Below are 22324 nucleotides of genomic sequence, written 5' to 3'. Positions count from 1 at the left end.
AAGGCTGCTTCAGTAGTCATCCAGTCTGCAGTGCGCATGCGCGGCGCTGCAGCGGTGTTTCCGTGTTGAGTGGAGGAGATGAGAAGGGAGAGAGAGAGAGAGAGAGAGAGAGATAGGATAGAGGGAATTCGAGACGCAGCGGGACGCCGAGTCAGAATATACGGACGCCCCACAAACGCTAATAATAAAAAAAAATATATATAAATCAACGCTCACAGCTCAAGCCTTTAGCCATGGAGGATACGGTGAAAAACACTTTAAAATGTGAGCTTTAAAGAGAGGTGCTGCAGAAACGAGCGAGAGCGGCTTTCCCCCCTCATCATCCACGGCTGATCTCGACTCATGTGCTCCCGTCCTCCTCCGTCACTCGCACCGGAGCGAAAAATGAAGAAGTTTAATATCCGTAAGGTGCTGGACGGCTTGACGGCCGTGTCGTCCCCTTCTCCATCCCCGCAGCTCGGGGCCAAGGAGAACGAGCTCATCCCGGAGACGCTTCAGTCTGAACACTTCCAGCTCTGCAAGGTGGGGAAGCTTTCAAGTGAATGTGTAACGTCACCTAATGTGGCTTTTTCTTTAATAACGCAAGTGCTTTTTCCTAACGCAAGTGCCACTGTTTAACACTTTATCCACAGACTTATAGAATACAGGTAACGTTTGCCTTTTCTGGTTCGAAGATGCGATACATCATAACGTTGTAATGGAAATTTTATTTATAAATATACATAGGCTATATATCTTTATGGGACCGTTATGATGTCAGTCGTATATTTATTTTATTTTCTACAAACCATTGTCCAATATATTTTGGTTGCGCAGTAATGGAATGAGTTTTTTTTTGGTACATTAAATGATCCTATTGCCTGTGTTAGGCTATATGCATCCTCAAAGCAAGACTACATTTTTATTTTTTTTCCCCACAAGCTGTGCGTGGAAAGAGCTGACTCTGTGTTTGGAAAATGCGCACAAATGCGTAAAATGTTCATGCGTGACACAGAGATTCTTTTATAACCACACGGATGCTTTTGCTGTTCATATCTTCCGCTTTTCCCTTTATAGTGCTCTGTGTTAGACATTCTACTTTATTGAAGCGTCCGAATCATGTGTGGTTATAGAATGAAGCTGTGATGTTTGAGTGGAGGGAGGGGGGATAAACAACCCATTTCTTGCATAATCTACTGTGCTGGGATTAACATTTCATTTGCAATGTTGTTTAAAAAAAAAAAAAAAAAAAAACCCTTAACCTTTTTTTTTTATCTTGAATATCTTTTTGAAACCACACACACGTTGTGTATCTATTGTTTTTTTTGCCCATCATAGGTGCCCTAAATGTTGCCTAGGTTGGTTTTGAGACACAGCTAGTGTGTCCAATGTGTCATGAATAGGCCTAGTTGAAGTGTTGCTGAGTTTAGCTGCCCTCTCTGGATTAGATCTGGGAGCAAAATGGATGGAGTTAATAGTTCTTAGAGAAACGGGTAATCTGTAGAGGTTTCTCTCTTCTTCTGTAATATTAGATTATGAGCCCACACATGTATGTGTGAAAAATGTAAGAGAATGACCGTATTGGCAGATGAGATTGGCACATTGATTTATTTCCGATTCATTTAGTCAACCTTGTTACAGGCAGGTAACCTTGTTATGACAGTAGGTGGCGACAAGTGCACTTTGTAGTGAGTCATTGAATCAATCACTCAACCGATTCGTTTAAACAGTCATTTACAAACTTATCCTATATTCAAATCTGTGTCTACAGATGTGCTGTGACGCTAAAAAATAACAGTTGAGAGCATAACTGTCATTTTATCCTCCATTTTGTCTACTGCTAGGCAGTTAAGCTAATGAAAAAAATACTACATGATTAATTAAAATACATTTCCAGGAGAAAATCACGTTAATTTAGTTAGTTTATAAAGGAGAGGTCTCGTTCAGACCGAACAGCGACTCATTCAATGAAGGGAGTGTGTTCGTTCACTGGTCCAACCAATGAAACGCTTTTTCACAATCCGCACCCAAATCTCATTAGCTAGCACTGTTGTCAGTCTTTGAAGGCGGAAAAGAGAGAGAAAAAGCACAACTTTTGAATCAACGCTGTCTAATGATTATTGAATGGAGTACGTTTTCAAATCAATTCCACATGTAATGTTTTCAAGAAACAGGGTTATTATCTTCATGATTCTTTTATCAAGGGCTACATTATTTTTAGCGTTCAGCTAAGTGCTAAAAATGGTCATGAACTATATGGATACAGTTGTTTACCACTCTTTAATCAATAATTTGCAATGAGGTAACGTGAGTGCATTCACACTGGTCTTTTTGTTAGGCCTAAAGACATTTGTGTACGCTGGATTAGTTTAATATTTCATTTATTATTGAAAAGAGAACTGAGATAGATGAGAAGGATGGACTGAAGCTTGTTGCTGCTGCACAGCTCGCCGACAGGTACTCGTACCCGCGTGCGCCACTTATGTAACCCGCTTTAGCCACTAAACAAACAATCAGAGACGGAGAGAGGCTGTGTCTCAAAACCTATTTAGCTGCCTGACTAGACGGCATTATAGGTGTGCCTTTGATTCTCAGCAATGGTATCTATGTAGGCACCCACTAGGATTTAAAACACACACACACACACACACACACACACACACACACACACACACACACACACACACACACACACACACACACACACACACACACACACACACACACACACACACACACACACACACACACAGAGAGAGAGAGAGAGAGAGAGAGAGAGAGAGAGAGAGAGAGAGAGAGATGCTGACAGCTGTTAAGCAGAGGCCAGTGCTATAAACCTGTAGCCAACCATTGTTGTTCTGTGGATACAATGCAGCAAGGCCTCTGTTCTCACTGCCTGTTGTTTTTGTCTATCTATAGCACATCAGAGTTGTTCGAGCAATTCAAAGGCCTCGGCATTAAAATACTGAAACTGACATTTAGATTGATATCGAATTTTGACTCATTGGTGCTACACAAAAATATGCAATGCTTTGTCACTCTCCTTCAAATCATATTATAAATACTGAAAGAGCGTAAAAAATAATGTCATGTAAAAGTGTTATTTTAGTATTTTGTACTATTATATTATTATTTTTTTATCATTTCTGTTTTAATTTGTTTTTTTTAGTTTTTAGTAAATATTGATGTGCTCTTTATATTTAGCTTTAATTTATTTTTATTTTAGTTGTAGTAATTCTAGTACTTATATCATAACTTATTATAGCATATATCATAGAAGTATATATCATACTTGTATCACATCATAACCATAAATAGAGAGAGAAATAATTAAATACATTGCAAAATAGAATTCAAAAACCTTATAAAATACAATATACCATTTTTAAATAGTTGAATTGCAGACTTAAATGGTGAAGTTAATTAGTGGTTATGCCACTGAACTTTACATTTTGTGCTTTTTAAAACTTTTTTCTCTTCTGATTTGATCCTCAGACTGTGCGCCATGGCTTCCCCTATCAGCCGTCCTCTATGGCATTCGACCCTGTCCAGAAAATCCTTGCCATCGGGACTCAGAGCGGAGCTTTGCGATTGTATCCTTTTTACAATGGAAATTAAATAGCGTGTATGCTCTTTTTCAGGTGCGCAGTGAACCTGTCAGTAAGTTTTTCATTTCTCTATCACTTGTGTTATCAGGTGTAAGCTGTTACTTCTTGTGTGTTTATGGATTGTCATTACTAAGCTCATGACAAATTCATTGGGACATTAGTTTTGCCTTTCTGAAATGTGACTACATTATGCTGCACCACAACATAACAAGCTTCATGCTTTAAAGTGATGCCAGTTGTTGTGCTTAACCGAGTTTATCCACTGTCATGGCTTGCCAATCAGACCCGTCATAAGTCTTTTGTAAAAGGGCGTTTATTGTTACTGGATTGGGATTTAGGATCAGTAAGGCACATAACATTAGTTCAGTGACTCTCTCATCACCCTCATGATGGAAATCCGAGTACATAAAGTCAGTTATTAATTATACTGAACAAGTCACTAAGGTCTATTCCCACCTCAGAGACTGTAAAGAACTTCCTGTCTAATCAAAATCTCCATTCACACTGTATTCAAATAGATGGCCTTTGATTTTAAAATGAATTTCCACATTCCCTCATTCATTCGTACAGACAGAGGCTTGACATTACTTTTCAGTCAGTAATGCTGTAATTGAAAATATTTCTTCTGCTGTCACTACAGGATAATTTGCTGTCAGTCAGGTCGGTAGAAGAGCTCACTTGACACCTTGCTTTGTCAGATGTTGAATGATACTGGTGGAAGTTGATGCGGCGGCTCTTCAGAGAACAGCCTCTTTAGAAACTGATCGTCTTTGCTCTCTGAGGATATCGTTTGTTGCTTAGCCCCTTTGAGCGACTGTGATCAGATAAATGTTGGCTCCTGTGAGATTAGGGCAAATGAAAATCTCCCAAGAGACTCCAAATTGTGATTAGTGCAACCGTCCTTTGTTTCTTTTGTCACATCTCACTCCTAGCTATTGGCAATGCAAAAGGAATCTCAGGATTCAGCTGAATTCATTGGTATGAATGAAGTCTTACCTTAGATTTTGTGAGCTGTTTTTCCATACTAAACTACAGAGCATCTTGAGTTAGTTGACAAGTCTTGGCCTGACTAGCAAAACTGTGATTGATTTTGGAAATGTTGATATTTCTGGTCAGATATGGTACAAATTGTATTTGCAATGGGATCTCATTAGGCTAATATTTGTAAATATTTCTTTGTAAAGTACATTTTCATGTGTTTGGATAGACACTGAAACTGCACCAACAGTGGGTACCATGTATGCCATGTAGGTACACTGCTGTTAAAATGTTTTATTTTTTTTTAAATTTAAATGAATACATTTATTCTGCAAGGACAAGGGGTTAAACGGATCGTAGGCGATCAGCTATCCGTACGGACCAGGCCATGCATGTGATTTGCAGATTAATTGCAAGATTTAACCATCATAGTGAAAGTTTATGATTTGCACGTGTTTTGTCTTGCCAATTTACAATGGGTGTTGATTTACAGAGAGATGCATTTCAGGTAGTGCACCAACGCCTAATTGATTCCTCTTGAGTTTTTTTTATATTTGTTGAACCAATAGCAAGGATGATAAATTGATCAAAAGTGTCAGAAGAAAATTTCTAATTTTCTGTTATTTTGAAATTTCTATATTTATAAAAAAAATTACAGTTTCCACCAAAATATTAAGCAGCAAAACTGTTTTCAGCATTGATAATATGAAGAATCAGCATATTAAAATGAATTTTGAAGGATCATGTGACACTAAAGACTGGATTGTTGGTTGTTGAAAATTCAGCTTTGCCAAATAACATTTTTAAAATAGATTGAAATAGAAAAACAGATATTTTAATCGTTTATAATTTCAATTACAATTACAATTGAATAGTTTGATTAAATAAATCCAGATGTGAGCAAAAGAAGCTTTTTTTAATTTGAATAAAATCAAGCTATAATTAGAAAAAAAAGAAAAAAGTTTTCGATTTTTCTTACATTTTAATCTCTGTTCAAATGTGTGAAAATGTAAATCGGCTAGAAGCACAATTAAGATATGAATGAATACCAATGATATCACATTGGTATTTGTAGCTCATTGCTGCTGCGTAGCACTGTTCAGATCTGTTTTGCAGTTGTGTAAACTTCTCCCCAGTTGAGAATGACTGAAAGTGGCAGATCAAGAGACCAGAATGGCAGAATCCTGGCAAAATCATCTAGAAGATTAGAGCAGTGGGAGGGAGAGGAGAGTCTTCAGTCTCAGGCCAGCGGGCAAATGCGCTGCGATCCCAAAAGCGTTCTGCTTCCCACAGCTCGCTTCAGACTGCAGAAAGTGACATGACAGTCAGATGTTAAAAAACACCAGAGACAGAGAGAGAATGTACTTCTCATGCTCTTGCAGTAAAAGTGGAGTGTGTAATTTCTGCGGCACCAGACAAAACACTCCCACTGTCTGCCATTGGTCGTCTAAACATATAGTCTCACCCCTAAACTCACACCATTGGTCAAGCCAATGTTTTGATACTACCACAGATTTTGTTACACACTTCTGCTTTAAACAACCTTTCATAGGCTATGAAAAAACGTATATTGTTATTAGTGGTCTGACATTTGAATAATTAAATTGCGGGTGGTGAAGCGGTGGTTATTGTGTAGCAGAGAGTTTTAGGTGGTCCCTGTCCTTTGCGAATTGTATTTTCAAGCACAGTGGAGAGAGAATGGCAGGCTCATAACTCAACTAACCTCGTGGGCCCTAAGATTTTGCAACTTGCACGCAGATCTATTGATCAACCTTTCCCACACACACACACTTGCACAGACATGCACAAAGAGGTGTGATGACCTTATGGTAGAAAAGATACATTTTAAATAGTCTCCTGGATATTTTATTTGCACTTCCTTGGCTGCAGTAGACATTGAGATTGTTGGTTGTTATGCAAAAATATGTCTCCAACACTGATTGCTGACAGTCATAATCACTGTAATTTAGAATATAACCCACTATGAGTCTGATCATTTGATTCACAATGATCATCTCTTCAAATTTAATGAAGGGTATGTATTTCTAAAGAAGACGTACTGTATGTCACAATGTTCAAGCCTCTTCCCTATTATAGGCTACTGTAGGTTGCAGATTGTTGAAGAGATCATGTTTAGGGATTAGAATGAACACATTTGAATAAAATATCATACAAATATATGAAGGTTGTATCTGAAACTTGATCTCATTATAATATCACATCATAATGATGTAGAACAAATTCAAGTAAGATAACCAAGCACATTTTTAAAGACTAAAACACTTATTTCTCTTTAGAAATGAAGTCATAAGTTGACCATTTAATGCTGGCATTTTGTTTTGTAGGATCTGTATCTACATATTATAAAAGCCCATTTGTATCTCAGAGTATAAAAGGTCAAATAAGAAACATTAAAGTCACAATTATGAGTAATAAATGTGCATTTTTTTTATAGAAAATGTGCCACCATAGGAATAAGTTACATTTTAAAATATATTAAAGTAGAAAAGTTATTTAAAATTTTAAAAAAGTTTTAGATATAAATGTATTATTGGTGAACATAAGAGACTTGCTGAATGGAAACAGCGTTTTTCAGCTTATGGACACTGCTGGAAATATCAGTTGACCATTGGAAAATGGATATTGAGTAGTAGCACACACAAACACACACACACCATCTTCACATCAGCTTCAAATTAACCTCATCTTGTCTCTAATGACCAATACTGGTGATGGTACACTTACTGCGAATGGTGGAACTGGTGAGATTTATTAAAGATGTGTCCCATAGTACGATTCTACTTGAAATATGAAATACTAGCTGCGACATGGCTGTGATGGTTATTTATGTGCGTTGGGGCTTGTGACTTCTTTTACTTTGTGTGTCTGGGATGTAGAGCTGAGCCTAACATACACACACACACACACACGGACATTGCCCAAGGATGCCTATGCCACTTCTTACGTAATCCACAGGAGCGAGGCTCATCATCTGGAGAGCTTGGCAGCAGTGTGTGTGTGTGTGTGTGTTTGTGTGTGTGTGTGTGTGGTGTGATCGGCTCAAGCAAAGGAGTTTAAGTCTGTCCTCTCTGCCATAATGGCACAGCAGCGGCTGCCTATGATTGAGTGTGTGACTGTATAACTTACTGTACTCTGTAGCTGCAGAAAGGGCCACCATACAGAACTGAACAAATCTGATCAGATTCACCAGGCACTCAAACCCCATTGCATTAGGTATTAGAACGGTGCAAGGAAGAACACAGTACCTGGTGCGTTTTGAAGAAATTATTTGATTTTATTTCTTTTTTTGAACAATAACCATGTTAGGAATGTGCAAAAATAGACTTACTAGTAACTAGTTAAGATTAGTCCTTAAAAATTTTGCAGGTTGTGGTCTTTTATGTTGACAAGACATCATGAGACAGGTTTCTTAAAAAACTGCATCCAGAGGTCTTGAGATGGATTTTTGAAAGTTTAAATAAGTTTTTGCGACTTGAATTGAATGCGACTCCCGTAGCGAGAGACATGCACTTGTATTCTGACAGTAATTGTCTTGAAATTTATTGTTGAACTCAGGGAGTCTGTTGGATGTGTCTGCGGTGTTTTAAAAGGGATGCATTTAGTGACGCAGGTACTCGGAGAGGGTTTTAGCATGTTGACAGTAACAGTTACCATTAGATGTTCAGCATGGCATGCTGTCAGTATGCTAAAAGCCCTCTCTGAGAAGTAGCATCTTTTTTTTTGTTCCCCCTTTAAAGTACCTATTGCTATTTTTATATTTTTATGTGACTTTTATATAATATTTTATTGTATTTACTCTCTCACAAACTCCTCATCCATTCTTCAGTGATTTTAGGGGACAGTGTGAAACAATCTGCATTGTTTCGGGACATTGTTTCAAGTTGACTTCTCAACCTAATTATACCCTCACTCAGCTCTCAAGGTCCTCACATCACTATAATGCTAAACTCGCATTAATCCGGCATTTCTGCTTCTCAATGTGGCCTGTCTGTGTTAGGTTCACTTCAGTTCACCCCATCATTGCCTTGGGAATTTCAAGTCTATCAGCTCATTTTTATGCTAACCTCTTCAAAAAGCTCCCACAATACCCCCCACAAAAAAAAAGTTTACATTCGCTTGCACTTGCTGACGTTGGCAGAGATGCTATTAAATAATAATATACAATAAATTACCTTCCTGGTACAGTCTAGGAGTATCGTCCCATCTGATGGGATGCAGGGCTGAGCTGGAGCACGCTGACACCCTCATGTAAGGGCACTTGTGAGTCACCGTTTTGAAAGAAAGGATAATGGAAAAGTTGCAGAAGGATTCAATATTGTCTTCACTTTCCGAAAAATGATGCTGTTGTTTGTAATGTCTCTAAAAGTTCAGACACAATCTCTTTCCATTAAGTCAACTAGACAATAACAAATAACACAATAGCAAATTGCTGAGACTTGACACCAGTTTAGATAGATAAACAGTGCAAAGCGTTCACAAATAGCCAAATATTCAGGTCTTGTCCATTGCTTCTGAAGTTCCTCTGTCTGTTTTGCACCTGCTTGCTCCTGTCTTCCTTCCATTCGCCGTCTGTTTCTCTCCTTTCTGTGTCTTTACCCCCCCCCCCCCATCACTGCAGTGCATTTTTGTTTCTGTCTGTGCTAAGTGGTTGCTATGCAGTTTAGAAAGTGCGGTGCAGTTTATGGGATGCAGTTGCCAGGCGAGACAGACTCCCATTCTCTCATGGTAAACTTGGCAGAATTGTGAGTCTCTGGTGTCTTTGAGGTCACCTACCTGCTCTGTAATTACACATATAGGCACACATTGTGCTTCATTGGCTCTTTGGCAAATGCAAATGTATTCCATCACTCAAATGCACACGCAAGCTCAGCATTTAGTTTTTAGTGGGATAGGTGCATGCAAAGAAGTGGCGTCCGCCCGTCAGTCAGTCACAACACACGCGATCGCACACCCCAGCTTACACTTCAGCACACTAACGAGGCTTCGCCGAGCTGTCTGTCAGCTGATCTCTCTCGCCATCAAAGTCTGTCTTTGGCTCATTGATCTGTTTCATCACTTCAAAAAGACTTCCATTCCCCCCCACACCCCAGACCCTTTCCTCTTCCCGTTCACCCCTCCATCACTCTGTTCTCCGAGCCCCTTCAGCCAAGCTTATCCCCTGTCAAACGCACTTTTAGTCTGATTGGGTATTTTGTGTCTGGATCACAGCAAGTGTGTAAGTGCCATGTAAGGACCATGTTTACATAACTTCAGAAAATCATTGAAAGTTTGGGTTATTTTATCTGATAAAGTAGAAATGCATTAATTAAATTTTTTAAATCATGTTAATTAGTTACTTGTAAGTAGAGGTCGACCGATATGTTTTTTGTTTTTTTTTTAGGCTGATGCCGATACCGATCTTTTGAAATCCAGGTCGGCTGATGGCCGATTAATGCTGCCGATTTATTTTGGCCGATATTTGCTTGGTTTTAAACCTCTGTTTGAAAGATAAAATGTAAAAGAAATCATAATTACTTAACATAGGCAAACTTTCCCAACAAAAACATTTTATCCTCTCAAAAAATGTCCTGAAACATGTATTTTTGGTTTGTTTTGTTTGTTGACGGACAAAGACAAATGGGCATAACCTAATTATCACAAAAAAGGAGAAAAAAAACTTTTAATGATTTAATTTTTGTATATATAAGATTTATTATATTTTATTTAATTTAACTTCTAACAATAACGTATTTCACCAGTAAATTACTGTTGAACGACAAAAACAACCACCAGATGGGAAAATGATTTTTTACAAAAACTTTAAATGCACCAAAACGCACCGTCCGTCTGTTGTTCTTCAGACAACGGCATCCCGCTGTTGGACCTTTTAGTCTACAGTGAAATACTGTCACACTTTACACTGTTTGGCCAGCATTTTAACCATGTTTAATCCAGCTACTAACTAACGGTCAGTGTTGTGCCTGAACGATAGTTCATGAACACAATCATATTTAGGTCTGCTGCTCACTCGGCTGTAAAATAACTCTAGTGGCAGCGTGTGTCAAACACGTGGCTTGATATATTTGGATATTGGCCGATGCTGATTATGTTAAAAATGCCAAAAATCGGCCGATTAATTGGCAGACCGATTAATCGGTCTCTCTACTTGTAAGTTATCATACCATAAAGTGTAAAATTATGTTAGATTTAATAGGACAATACATGTAATTATTGAAAATAATATACACTTTTGGAAGTAAAAGCACTGATTACCATGTATTTTACTGTGAACATCTTTAACCAGTGTATTTTTAAGGTGAAATATTGTTAACGTTTTTCGCAGTACATATGGTTTCAAAGCAGCTTTACAGAAAATGCTTGCGTTTACTGTACGTTACAATTTAGAGTGATCTATTACAATTAATTAATTAATATAATTAATTATTATTAGACTGACTGTGTCATTGTAATGTCCATTTTTCAGAAATGTGCAGATAATACAAATCACGTAGTTACTGTAGCTAACATCATTTATTTTAGGCAGAAGCAATGAGCCCATTAAAGTAATTATTACAAGTTGTGAAAATAATGGTTTCTAAGGAAAAAAAATTGTAATTTAAGAATGTAAAAATGCTTGAAACATCACCATGAGTGAATTTCTGGAAACAGCTGCCGCCATTTTTTTTACCATACATTTTTGGATAAGGCACTGTGCAGGGCTTCTGAATCATTTGCAGTTTGTCGTTTAGTGTTCTGCTGACAGATTGCCGCCGGCTAGTTGCCAGGACAGCCCCACCTTTGAGAAAACGAGGGCTAATTGTCCTGCTGTTGGTTTAGCAGCTGGACTGTAATCCTTGAAACCCCATCAGCAGTCATGGGATTCGATGCACGTAACACCCATGAGATGCCCTTTGATCATTAAGTACTACCATCCAAGCCCCTGAATGGACCTCATGGCAAGAGTGGCTTTCATCCAAACACACACTGTACTGGATTGTGCAGTAGCAGGTGTGACCTTGACTGGGAGGTAGTGTGGGTGTGCAGGTCAAACCACTCTGTATTTTTCTCTCTTTCTGCATTCATTCTTTCCTGTGGGCTGAGAACCGCTCTCATCAAGCTCTAACAACAGAAATATCCTTCTCTTTCATGCTCTCGTTCGATGCCCGTTCCTCCCATCATTGTTTTATCATTTCTAGTATTTCTTTCACTCTTTTTCTTTATATTAGCTTTTCATTCCGTTACTCAGCAAAAGGGAAGACCACAGTCAGCATCATTGGGCTTTTGGAACAGCTAAATATACTTCATCTTTAATCATGCACTTAACTGTGTTTCACTCCCTCCTGCCCCAGGAATTATAAGTTAGGATATTCACATAAAAACAAGAAAGGAGAAGGAGGAAGACAAATGTAATCCTGAGTTTGACCTTATTCCTCAAATATGTGTCAGTATTTAGAAAAATCTCTGTGCTATCAGAGCGAGTCATTTTCAATATGATCTGGGAGTCATCTGGCTTCCTCAACAATCATTTCCCTGCTTCTTGGGATTTGTCACTCATAGCCTAGTGGTTCTGCTCTAGATGTCTAATTGGATTTTTCATTTACTCCATCATCTTTCTGGATGTCATTAGGTTAGCATTGGTTTATATAGGTACTGAGATAAATTTGTTGGAGTATATCACATCTTAGGGTGTTGGTGATCCTATTATTTACATTTATTCATTTAGCTGACGTTTTTATCCAAAGCAACTTACACACACCTTTTGAGCAACTAGGGGTTAAGTGTCTTGCTCAGGGACACATTGGTGTCTCACAGTGGATGCGAACCCGGGTCTCTCACACCAAAGGCATGTGTCTTATCCACTGCGCCATTAAAACTCACCTTTGATCAACAAAATTACATATTATATATATATATATATATATATATATATATATATATATATATATATATATACATACCTTAAAATAGCTTGAATGTAACTCTACCACCCGGAGCCATGAATATACAAGTGAGCCCTGCCTCCACTTACCACTCACTCAACTTTGAACAACTTAGAACATCAGTGGAGAAAGGCATATATCTTTCATTTTAACACCGTAATATAATTCATATATGGTACATAATTCACCTGCTTTATTGCTAAATGTACCCAATTTTTCTTATCAACAGAAAAATTTGCCAGAACCTGGCTTGTCTTGAGACTCCCCTGCTTTGCAGCATAGTATTTTTAAAGCCCACCTGCACATTGACGTGATTGGTTACAAGGTCGTTTGTGACGTAAAAAAACACCTGTGATTTTTGAGACTTTATTTTTTCACTGCAGTTTTAACAGAGAAAATACTCAGCAATGGTGTTGACTTATGAATTTTCACATAGTTTGTCTTATAGCATATTAAAAACACAACGTAGATATATAAACAATATTAATGGACCCATCATTTTTTGGACCCAGGGGTGTCTGTAAACAGTTTTTATTATGGCATGAGACTTAGTGAAATACTGCTCTGCACTGGTAAAATATTACTGATAAATTCTTATCTGACAATGGAGATTACTGTATAATGACCAGATAAGTTTTCCTGATTGTATTTCTGCCAACTGTTTAGAATGCCAGATTCACAAATAATTCACTCTGTAAATCTATTCGGTAAAATAGTTTACGATTCAGTTTTATTCATCCATACAGTTCAATCACGGGCTGAATCATTTCCAGTGGTTTCTCACACTAAAATAGTAGCAAGACACTTTATAATACAAAAAACAATAAGAGCACTTGATGAGATGAGTATTTACCTAAATCCATTGTAGGAAATAAAACAAAATGTCTTCATTTGTTGGCAATGATGCAGCTCTTTATTGTACATGCTGCTTGTAAATGCCTTTTGTCCTGCAGATATATCATTATATACATATATCCAGCATAAAAAAAGAGGCCCGAGTCCCACGGAGAAGCTCAGGAAAGAAGGAGGCGGGAAATGCCAAACAATCAAGATAAAGTTTAATCATAAGATAAACAAACAATAAAATGAGCGTAAAGCGGCAGCCCCGCATGGGCTTTGCCTTTCACTTGCTGTAGCCCACTGCCCACTAGATGTATACTTGACAGAAAATATAGAAAGATGCAAATAAAAAAAATAAAAAATAAAAAGAAGATTTGCCCAAATAACATAATTGGTTCCAACAGCTACTCTATTTTACCACCAGTATAAATGTTTCTGCATGTATTGCATAATTGTGACAGACTGATATCTATTTCTACAAACTACCGCTAGGATGTGATTTTGATATGTTGTTTTGTTAGTCTCACAGTACACAGCACAATCAGTGCAGACACAATAACATTACTCCCTTCCCCCACATCACACACACATGCACGCACATTATAGACTAGTGACTGTGATGTTAATTCCTGACCTATGCTGAGGGAGCACTGCTCTGCTGCTGTCATGACATCATACAGAGACCCTATAGAGAGCAAGAGAGAGAGAGAGAGATGTACATATGTAATGTGTGGCGTGATGAGTCACCATTTTCTTAATGCTCACTGACTGAGGCACACGGCTGGCATATCTCGCTCAAATTTGCGCATACATGCACACTCATGCTGAACCTGAGTGATTCGGGATGCTAACGGCCACATGGATGTTTGTGTGTTTACGTCTGATTAGTTCGGCATGCCGATTAGGCTGTGATGTCAAATGTACATAAGATTTAGATGGAAGATGGGAAAGAGTGCAATTATTGAATAGAGACAGAAGGCCAGTTATTTCAGTATTCAGAATCTTGTCACTTGTGATAGAAAGTGTGATGTGGGTGGCATTGTGTGTGTGTGTGTGTCACAGTTTAAACAGGATTTCTGGTCCAAGTGTTGCTTTTTCTGCAACCTCCTACATGCTGCTTCTTTGGCCATGTTTGGCGAACAGCGGACTCCTATGACAGGGCAAACACCCACACAAACAGACACACATGAACAAGGGCCAGCTCAACTGAACAGTTGTTTAAAGTGGCTATATGTAAGAATTTTCATTTATTAATCACTTTTTTATTGCCAGTGTGTGAACAGCTTGTAATGAAACTTAACTAACTGATCTCCCTTCACTAACATATCTGAAAATGTATTCTGTAGTATTAAATATTTGAACTCGTTTTCATAGAATTGCTTTGTGTGCTCATATCTCATTGTCCCCATTAGACGTACTTTCACCCGTGCGCAGACACACCAAAAGAACACAGGAGTCTTCCTGTTAGTCTCTTCTGGCCTTTTACTCTATTACACAGTTGCTGCAGAACCATACATTTTTAATGCACTTCCCAAAGTTGCACACTGTGCTCAATGAGTATGTGTGTGTGTGTTTGAACAAAAGCTGTATCTCAACCTTATGCCCTCTATATTGATGAGTTAATGGTGCAGGTGAGTGTGAAAGCTTTGCGAGTAAATGCTGCTTTTATAAACATTGTAAAATCAGAGCGAGCAGATTTTTTTAATTCTGGTTGTGAAGGCTACCGTGTCAGCTTCATTTATTAATGGCAGGGTGATTAAAAATATATTAAGTGGCATCTAAATATCTGAGACTAAAAGTAATATTGCTTTATTTTAAAATAAAGAAAAGTGTTTGGTTAAGATCGGATGATCATGTTTTCTGATATAATTTAAGAATGTTACATAGAGACATGAAGATGTGTCATATACAGTATGTAGTTGATTAGTATCATACATTTCTAATTTGGGTCCTTCTTGGCCGATAAAAGGCAGAAAATGACTTTTTAGTGTTTGGATTGTAGACAACAATCCCCATAGTGCATTGCAATGCTCAGCTCCACAGGCCACTCCCACTACTCCGCCCATCAATGTAGACTAGAGTTGAGCTCCACTCTACGCTACCACCTGGAAATCATTTCGCACAATGAAATCATATAACGCGCTAATATAATATGACGACATAAGAGCGTCAAGGCAGTGCCCGCACCATCAGCCAATGGATTGGCGTGATTATATATGTGCTTCAGACAATCGCCACACTTACTCTGACGCGTAATTTTACACGTGAAATGCAGTCAAACCTTGGAGCGTTTTGTCTTTGGCATGTTCATTAATCCCCTCGCCATCAGACATTCCGGGAGTCTCCCGCATATTGAAAATGGCTCCCTGATGCCCGCAAATTAGTTAAAATCTAGAGCGAGTGAGCAAGAGTGGGCATGCGAGACAGATCAGACTGCGCTCCTCCAAAACGTATAGTGCGCGCACAAGGGAGAGAGCAAAAGCGAGAGACTTTGCGTGTGTGCGCCTCTTGACACGGAGACTCAGGCACCGAAATTTTCGTTCTTATTCGGTCTGGTTATTACCGTTTACGTCGGAACCGCCTCTCTATTGGCACCGCCAACAGGATTTCAGTACCCAACCCTATCCATAATGCATCCTTCTGCGTATTCAGTACCTTCGTCTATATTTTCAAAAAGTTTCTGCCGGTGAAATCAAACACACTGACACTGATCTGTGATAGGTCTGTTAGCGCATTAGGTCCAACCCCCTATGGGCAGCTTTGAACTAGTGCTTTTAGTCTTTACAGAAATCCCCCCCTCTTACACTTCCTCTTACAATGATGTAAAATGACGATTTTTGCGTCATTGTAGGAGGAAGTGAAAAAGGTAAATAGCGGATTTCTCTCGTCTCGGGAAAATGAGAGAGTGTTGCACGTCCATTCAATAGTATGACTGGATTTCTAACAATGGAAATCTTAAAACAAATGGGTGGAGTGTCCCTTTAAGCTTCATTTCAGTAGTGTCCTAGAAATAGAGAATTCTTAGTATTTCTTATTCAGGTTATACCGTAATGTTTCTCTGTTTTCAGTTTTATTTTTTATTTTTTATCCTGCAACTTCAGGTTTGGTTTGAATTGGATTTCGAATCACAGGTTTTCAATGTGGTCTCAGATGTCTGAACTGGACCATATGTTTGAACTGGACCAGTGTAATTTGTCTTATTTTAACAGTGGTAGATGCCTTCCTGAATCATTAAAAAGATTCCAGATTCTCTCTATCTGAATCTAACTTTGTTTCCTGTGGGTGTAGTAAACAGCTGTGTTTTGTATCGCCAATCAAACTGTCACGCTGAGGTTTATGAACAAAGCCTGAAGGAGCTTTGGGCAGGCAGAGCACTGAAGGGGTGTGGCGATGCTTTTAAAGCCAGGAGACACATTGCTCTGGAGATCAGCGACTGAATGTGTGTGTGTGTGTCTCAGATGTCTCCAAATCAAAAAGCTGATATCCTTGGAGGACATGCATTGAGGATGAAGGTCAGAGCTTTTCCAGTCAGTCATATGGGGACAGAATTCAGACCGTCTGACTGTTTAGGATTCAACATGTACAATCAGGGCTTAACAATAAGGATGACCCACTGGCCCTTTTGGGCCTCTTTTTATATTCATTGATCTTCTACGTCCATTTTTATGCCTTGCAAACTTAAACATTTGCAAATTCTCCTTGTTTTACAGTATTATCAAGGTGACTTGTGATAATCTTGAAATCCACTGAATGTTTTGAAAACCATAAGCCGGTCAAACATGTTTTGCAGTTTTCCATAAAAGTTTGCCACTTTCTTCAAAAAATGGAGTAACATTGTAGCTCTATAGTTTATCATTTATGAAGTTGTAATTATAGTTGATTAATCTCCACATTGTTGCAGTTTTTGTTTTTGCATAAGTTGTTCTTATGTATGTCTGCAAGTAAATGTTATCTTGCTCTCTCGCATAGATGAGATCTTGTAGATTTTAGAAATTGCGAGTGACTTGTGAAAATTTTGGAAGAAGCTCCAGTTAGTATGCCTTCTATGTATATAAACGGCTTAGTGTTTCTCCTCATCTTATTTTCCCTTGCTCATTCATCTCCATTAGTCTTTCACGTGTTGTGCCTATGAGGTGTTAGTGGACCATCAATGTGGACTGAAGGAGATAGTAATGATATTATTCACAGCGGTGTCCATATGTTCCACCCCACGTACTATCTGATGCAGATGCGCCGTCTAATGCGATATGGCAGGAGGACGAGCATTGTAAAGGTCAAGACAATCAGGAGACTGTCATTCACAGTAATTTGCGTTGGCTGAAATGCCATATAAGTGGTGTGTGAGGGTATCGTATGATCAGGTGCCATTAAGTCTGAGCGTGTGTTTTTTGGAGGTGTTTGGTGCTAAAACCTCACAGTTTAACCGTCGAAGTATTCCTGTCCCATTGGGACTCATCTTGTATCTGGGAGCGATAGTCATGTCCTTGAAATACGCTCTTAACCCCTGTCTGCTGCAGGGGAGACGCAGTACATCTCAAGGGAGGGCTGTTAGATTCATACAGCCTTTAGCTGTGCCTAACTGTTCTTTTCCAGAGGCGGCAAACTCATTTTGTTTTCTCTTTCTGGTTTATTTTGTTGCTAATGGGCTGCAGTTGAAGAGATCACAGCTGGAGGAGATTGTTAAAATGCAAAAAAACAAACAAAAAGTGGTGTAGGTTTAACACGATTTAACCAACAAGCGGTAGCTTATCGACAGATTGTATACAGCGTTACAGCTGGTTCTTTTATTTAGTTTGTCTTTTCTTTTATAGCTTACTGTAAATTAGTTATAACCAAAAATAAAATTAATTTACTCACAGCCATTTCTTTTTACTGTGGAACACAAAAAGGGTTTTTTGCATTGCTCTTTGGCTGTACAACGAAATTGAATGGTGATCACATATGTCAATCAACTTTTTCTGTGAATCATACGTTTAATTTCATTCTGTTCCTCACACAACCATATGGCCTAAAGTGGCAATATAATGTTTAAGTCATTTAGTGATGCTTTTATTGTGCATTTTTTTGTCCTTTTTGGAGCTTAATAGACTTTGGTCCTCATCAACTTTTTTATAGGAACTATAATAGACATTCTGCTTAGCATCTCCTTTTGTGTCATACGGGTTCAGAATGACACTAGGATGAGTAAATAATGACAGAATGTTCTATTTTGGGTGGACTATCTCTTTAATAAAAACCAAGAGAAATAAGGGGACATTAGGAGTTTGGAGAAAATTGAACAGAGTAAAGGAAAGAAAAAGATACTGCAGCAAGTTGGCATTTCTTAGATAGTGTTGAATGATGTTTCTTGTCCAGGCAGCATGCTGACTCATGGGTAGAGGGAAGAGCTGAATAGTGCTGCTGGCTTCACACAGAAGCTTTGTCCTTGATGGAATTTTCTAGAATCTGGAAGAGACTGAGGTATTATGGGTCAGTGCACAGGCTCGCTAATGTTTTGGCTTTTGACCCTCGGGCTCGTTGAGAGGGGTCAGCAACAACTTGTAAGCACTCAAAAGTGACTTGACTTCTTTTTTCTCTCTTTCTTTGTCTTGCTCTTTCACGTTTTACTGCTTGCGTTTCATTATTCACATTCACGCTTAGTTTTAATTTTCCTTTTCATTAACTTATGGAGCTGGTTAGCACCAACGCTTGGATAAACGCCTGGCAGCTTATTCACAAGTTGTTGATGCTAATTGAAAAGTATCTAATCATTTTCTTCTGTGCCCATCAATCTGAAAAACAAAGAGGCAAATTCAAAACTCACTTAAATGACAACACTTAAGAACATTCTGTTCTTTACAGTACCTGCTTCTCTATCTTCAGTATACCCTCTCTGCATTTATTCCCTTTCCTCTTTCTCCCTCTCTTTTACCCCCTCCCTCCATTACTATCTCTTCCATCTCCCCATTTGTCTCTCGTACTCACCTTCTCTTCTCTTTTTCCCCCTCCTTCTTTTCCATCCGTTTAATGACTGACTTATCGGCACTGCCCTGGGAATTGCTCCAGTGTTGGAAATCTTGACTGTGTGTGTGCTATATGGTGTCCTTAGACAGATAAGATGTTAGGTTAGAAAAAATTCTAACTAACCCAAACCCACTGATGTCACATGGACTACTTTGATCATATCTTTATTTTATTTTATGGACAGTGTACCGTGTATACATTTTCAATGGAGGGACAGAAAACTCTCTGATTAAATCTAAAATATCTTAAACTGTGTTCCGAAGATGAACAGAGGTCTTACAGGCTTGGAACGACATGAGGGCGAGTCATTAATGACATAATTCTCATTTTTGGGTGAACTAACCCTTTAAATTAAAAGATAAATATTACTCATCTTTATTGCGAGCGCATTGCTTGCGCCATGATGACCTTGTTGAAGTCAGAATAGACAGCTTTGCCAAAAAGCACAAGGTTTTGCCTGTGTGTGCATTCCAGTGCTGGGGAAAAAAACGTACCAATGGAAGCAACGCTGCAAACTGTATTTTTCAGTAGCATGAAAGTGTGTTTTGAAAATAGTGTAGCTTTTCTAGTCACCAGCTTTGAATTGTGATCGACCATGTTCTCTTAAATGAGTTTCAGGCTGCTGTTCATTACTATTTTAACCCTTTTTTATTAGTATTAATTTATCTTTTAAAATTTGGTTAATTAATTACAAAACTTTATCAAGGTTTTTTTGCCCCCGATATCAGTCATTGAATATTTAATATCTGCTGATATTGAGTTCCGTTACAATAACTGTATTTTCTTGGTGCACACTTCAAATACATTAATGCTTTGCAGTTACTAGTCCAGCCTTCCCTCATGGGGCCATGCATTTTGACTGGACACCTATCAAAACATTTATTCAACAGCCATAATGACTTGTGAATTTTAGACTTCTGATCAGATATATATCAGATACAGCATCATACACAGTTCATAGCCTCACCGTATGTTTAAATGTTGATTGCTTTTGTGTTTGGAATGTCTTTTGTTGCTTCCCTTGGGTAACAATATCCTATTTCATTCACCATACCCAGTGTGCTTCTCCCTCTTTCATCCATTGATTGTGTCTTCATCTATTCATCTTAAATGCAAAACACATTTGATATTAGAGATACATTCCGAAGAAATTTCACAGACTCGTATGAATGAGATAAAGCCCTGTTAGCTGTATCAATGTCCTGTAGCAAAGTCCTAACACTGTATATCCTAGTTTTTTCTTTTTTCTTTTTTTTAAGGGACAGTGCATATTAAGGGACATCTTAGCTTTTCAGCAATGTAAATATGCCAGAAAGTCTATTTTACATCTGTAGTCCCCCGTCAGGTCAACACAGTACAATTTAACATGCAGCTAAACATAGAAATCGAATGCAATACAACAACACAATTTAAAAGACGCCACAATTTTCAACAACACCACAGTTAGCAGACAAGATTTATATAATCTAAAGTGATGTTTATGCAGTAAAGTGCCATTCATTGAATAAATGTAAAAAAAAAGAAAAAGAAAAAAAAAAGCTGTGTGTAGCTGTTTAGTCCCGGAGGGTGCTGCATCTACACACGCATACTCATACACAGTAATGTGCTATTCTATGTACGTAAAAGTGCTGTTTAATGCAATAAAGTGCTGGTAAAAATAAAGTATGGTATATATTCATATGCTTAAACTATACAATAGTGAACAAACCCATACACATAAAAATCAGTTGAATCAGTTAAAATTGAATCAGTTTTAATCTTTAATTTGAGCCAATATCATTGCAGTTGGATGCTAATATGATTTGTTTAAAAAAAACTTCACAAATTCAGGCCATGAGACACCCTAGAAATTTTCAAATCTTAACCGATTTTATAACTGAGGCAGACCACAGACGTAAGGGCAGTTTCAACTGATTTTTAGCATTACAATCCCTGAATGCACACGCTAGAGGATTCGTACACACACCTGTCGATTTTAGTGGCATTTTCACAGTGAGACGAGATCTCACGGAGACTTGCGAGATCAAACATGACTTGATAAGAAAAACAAAGGCAGGATAATCAACGTCATCCGCTGGTTCTCCTGGCTTGAGTTTTGTTTTACGAGAAGAAAAACAAAGGAGAAAGATTTGCAATACTCCACTTTCGTGGCATGTGTATGGTTGCCAAGTTTCAGCTGTAGAAGAATGAAACTTCTGGTTGTTGAAGCTTGCTTGCTCTCATTGGCTTTGGTGGGTATCACAATCGAGGCAGCCTGATCAAGAGTCAGAAATATCTAACATGTTTGATTTTTCCGTTTTGGGATCATGCGGGCTCCGACGCGATCGGGTGCAGTAAAATAATGAGTATGACACCACACAACTGGAGATTTTTTGGACAAAAAGCCGGTTTAGATTAGCCTCCGGTTTAGTTAATTAAACGATTCAGCTTATAACTCATTGACAAACAACTAAGAAGGTCCCACTATCAATTTTTGACCACCCCTTGAAAAAGTTGAAAGAGTATCTTGCTTCTACTTTGTACTAGATATTTTGTCTTTTGGCTTCTGACAAGAATCTAGAATCTGTCCCTCTCTTCCTTGTTCTTTTGCCATTGCAATCTTCCTAGCTCTTGTATTTGTGTGCGTGTGTGTGTTTTAGAGGGTCTACATCATTCTCTGTGAGTGGTGAACGCTAGATCTAAATTTAGCTTGAAGAACAGGGTCATTAATACTCTCTGGCCAATCTCCAGGAATCAATCACACCCACCTACAGGGAGATAGGCTTTTAATGATGCACACAGCACTTTCTTTCTTTTGACTTTCTTTTTATACTTCTTACTGTTTAAGTAAATCTATCTATCTATCTATCTATCTATCTATCTATCTATCTATCTATCTATCTATCTATCTATCTATCTATCTATCTATCTATCTATCTATCTATCTATCTATCTATCTATCTATCTATCTATCATCTGTCTAACATTTAGCTTTTT

General features: G+C 38.2%; 1 protein-coding gene across 3 annotated transcripts in view; it reads left to right on the top strand.

Moving 5' to 3' along the window:
- Window positions 1-22324, top strand: part of stxbp5a (syntaxin binding protein 5a (tomosyn)) — an 81099-nt gene continuing 58775 nt past the window's right edge. For 2 of the 3 annotated variants that reach the window (XM_039693050.2, XM_089118699.1), the window contains exons 1-2: window positions 2-522; window positions 3475-3572. In XM_039693050.2, the coding sequence (XP_039548984.2) occupies window positions 343-522; window positions 3475-3572 (278 nt within the window). In that variant the 5' untranslated portion in view covers window positions 2-342. Of the gene's footprint in view, window positions 523-3474; window positions 3573-22324 lie in introns of all 3 variants that reach the window. The other variant, XM_039693049.2, reaches the window with a different exon arrangement.

Source organism: Pimephales promelas, chromosome 13, assembly GCF_988280905.1.
Source record: "Pimephales promelas chromosome 13, fPimPro1.hap1.1, whole genome shotgun sequence".
NCBI classification, from domain to species: domain Eukaryota; kingdom Metazoa; phylum Chordata; class Actinopteri; order Cypriniformes; family Leuciscidae; genus Pimephales; species Pimephales promelas.
The sequence above is the reverse complement of the archived record's forward strand: the minus strand, read 5'-3'. Positions and strand labels throughout refer to the sequence as shown.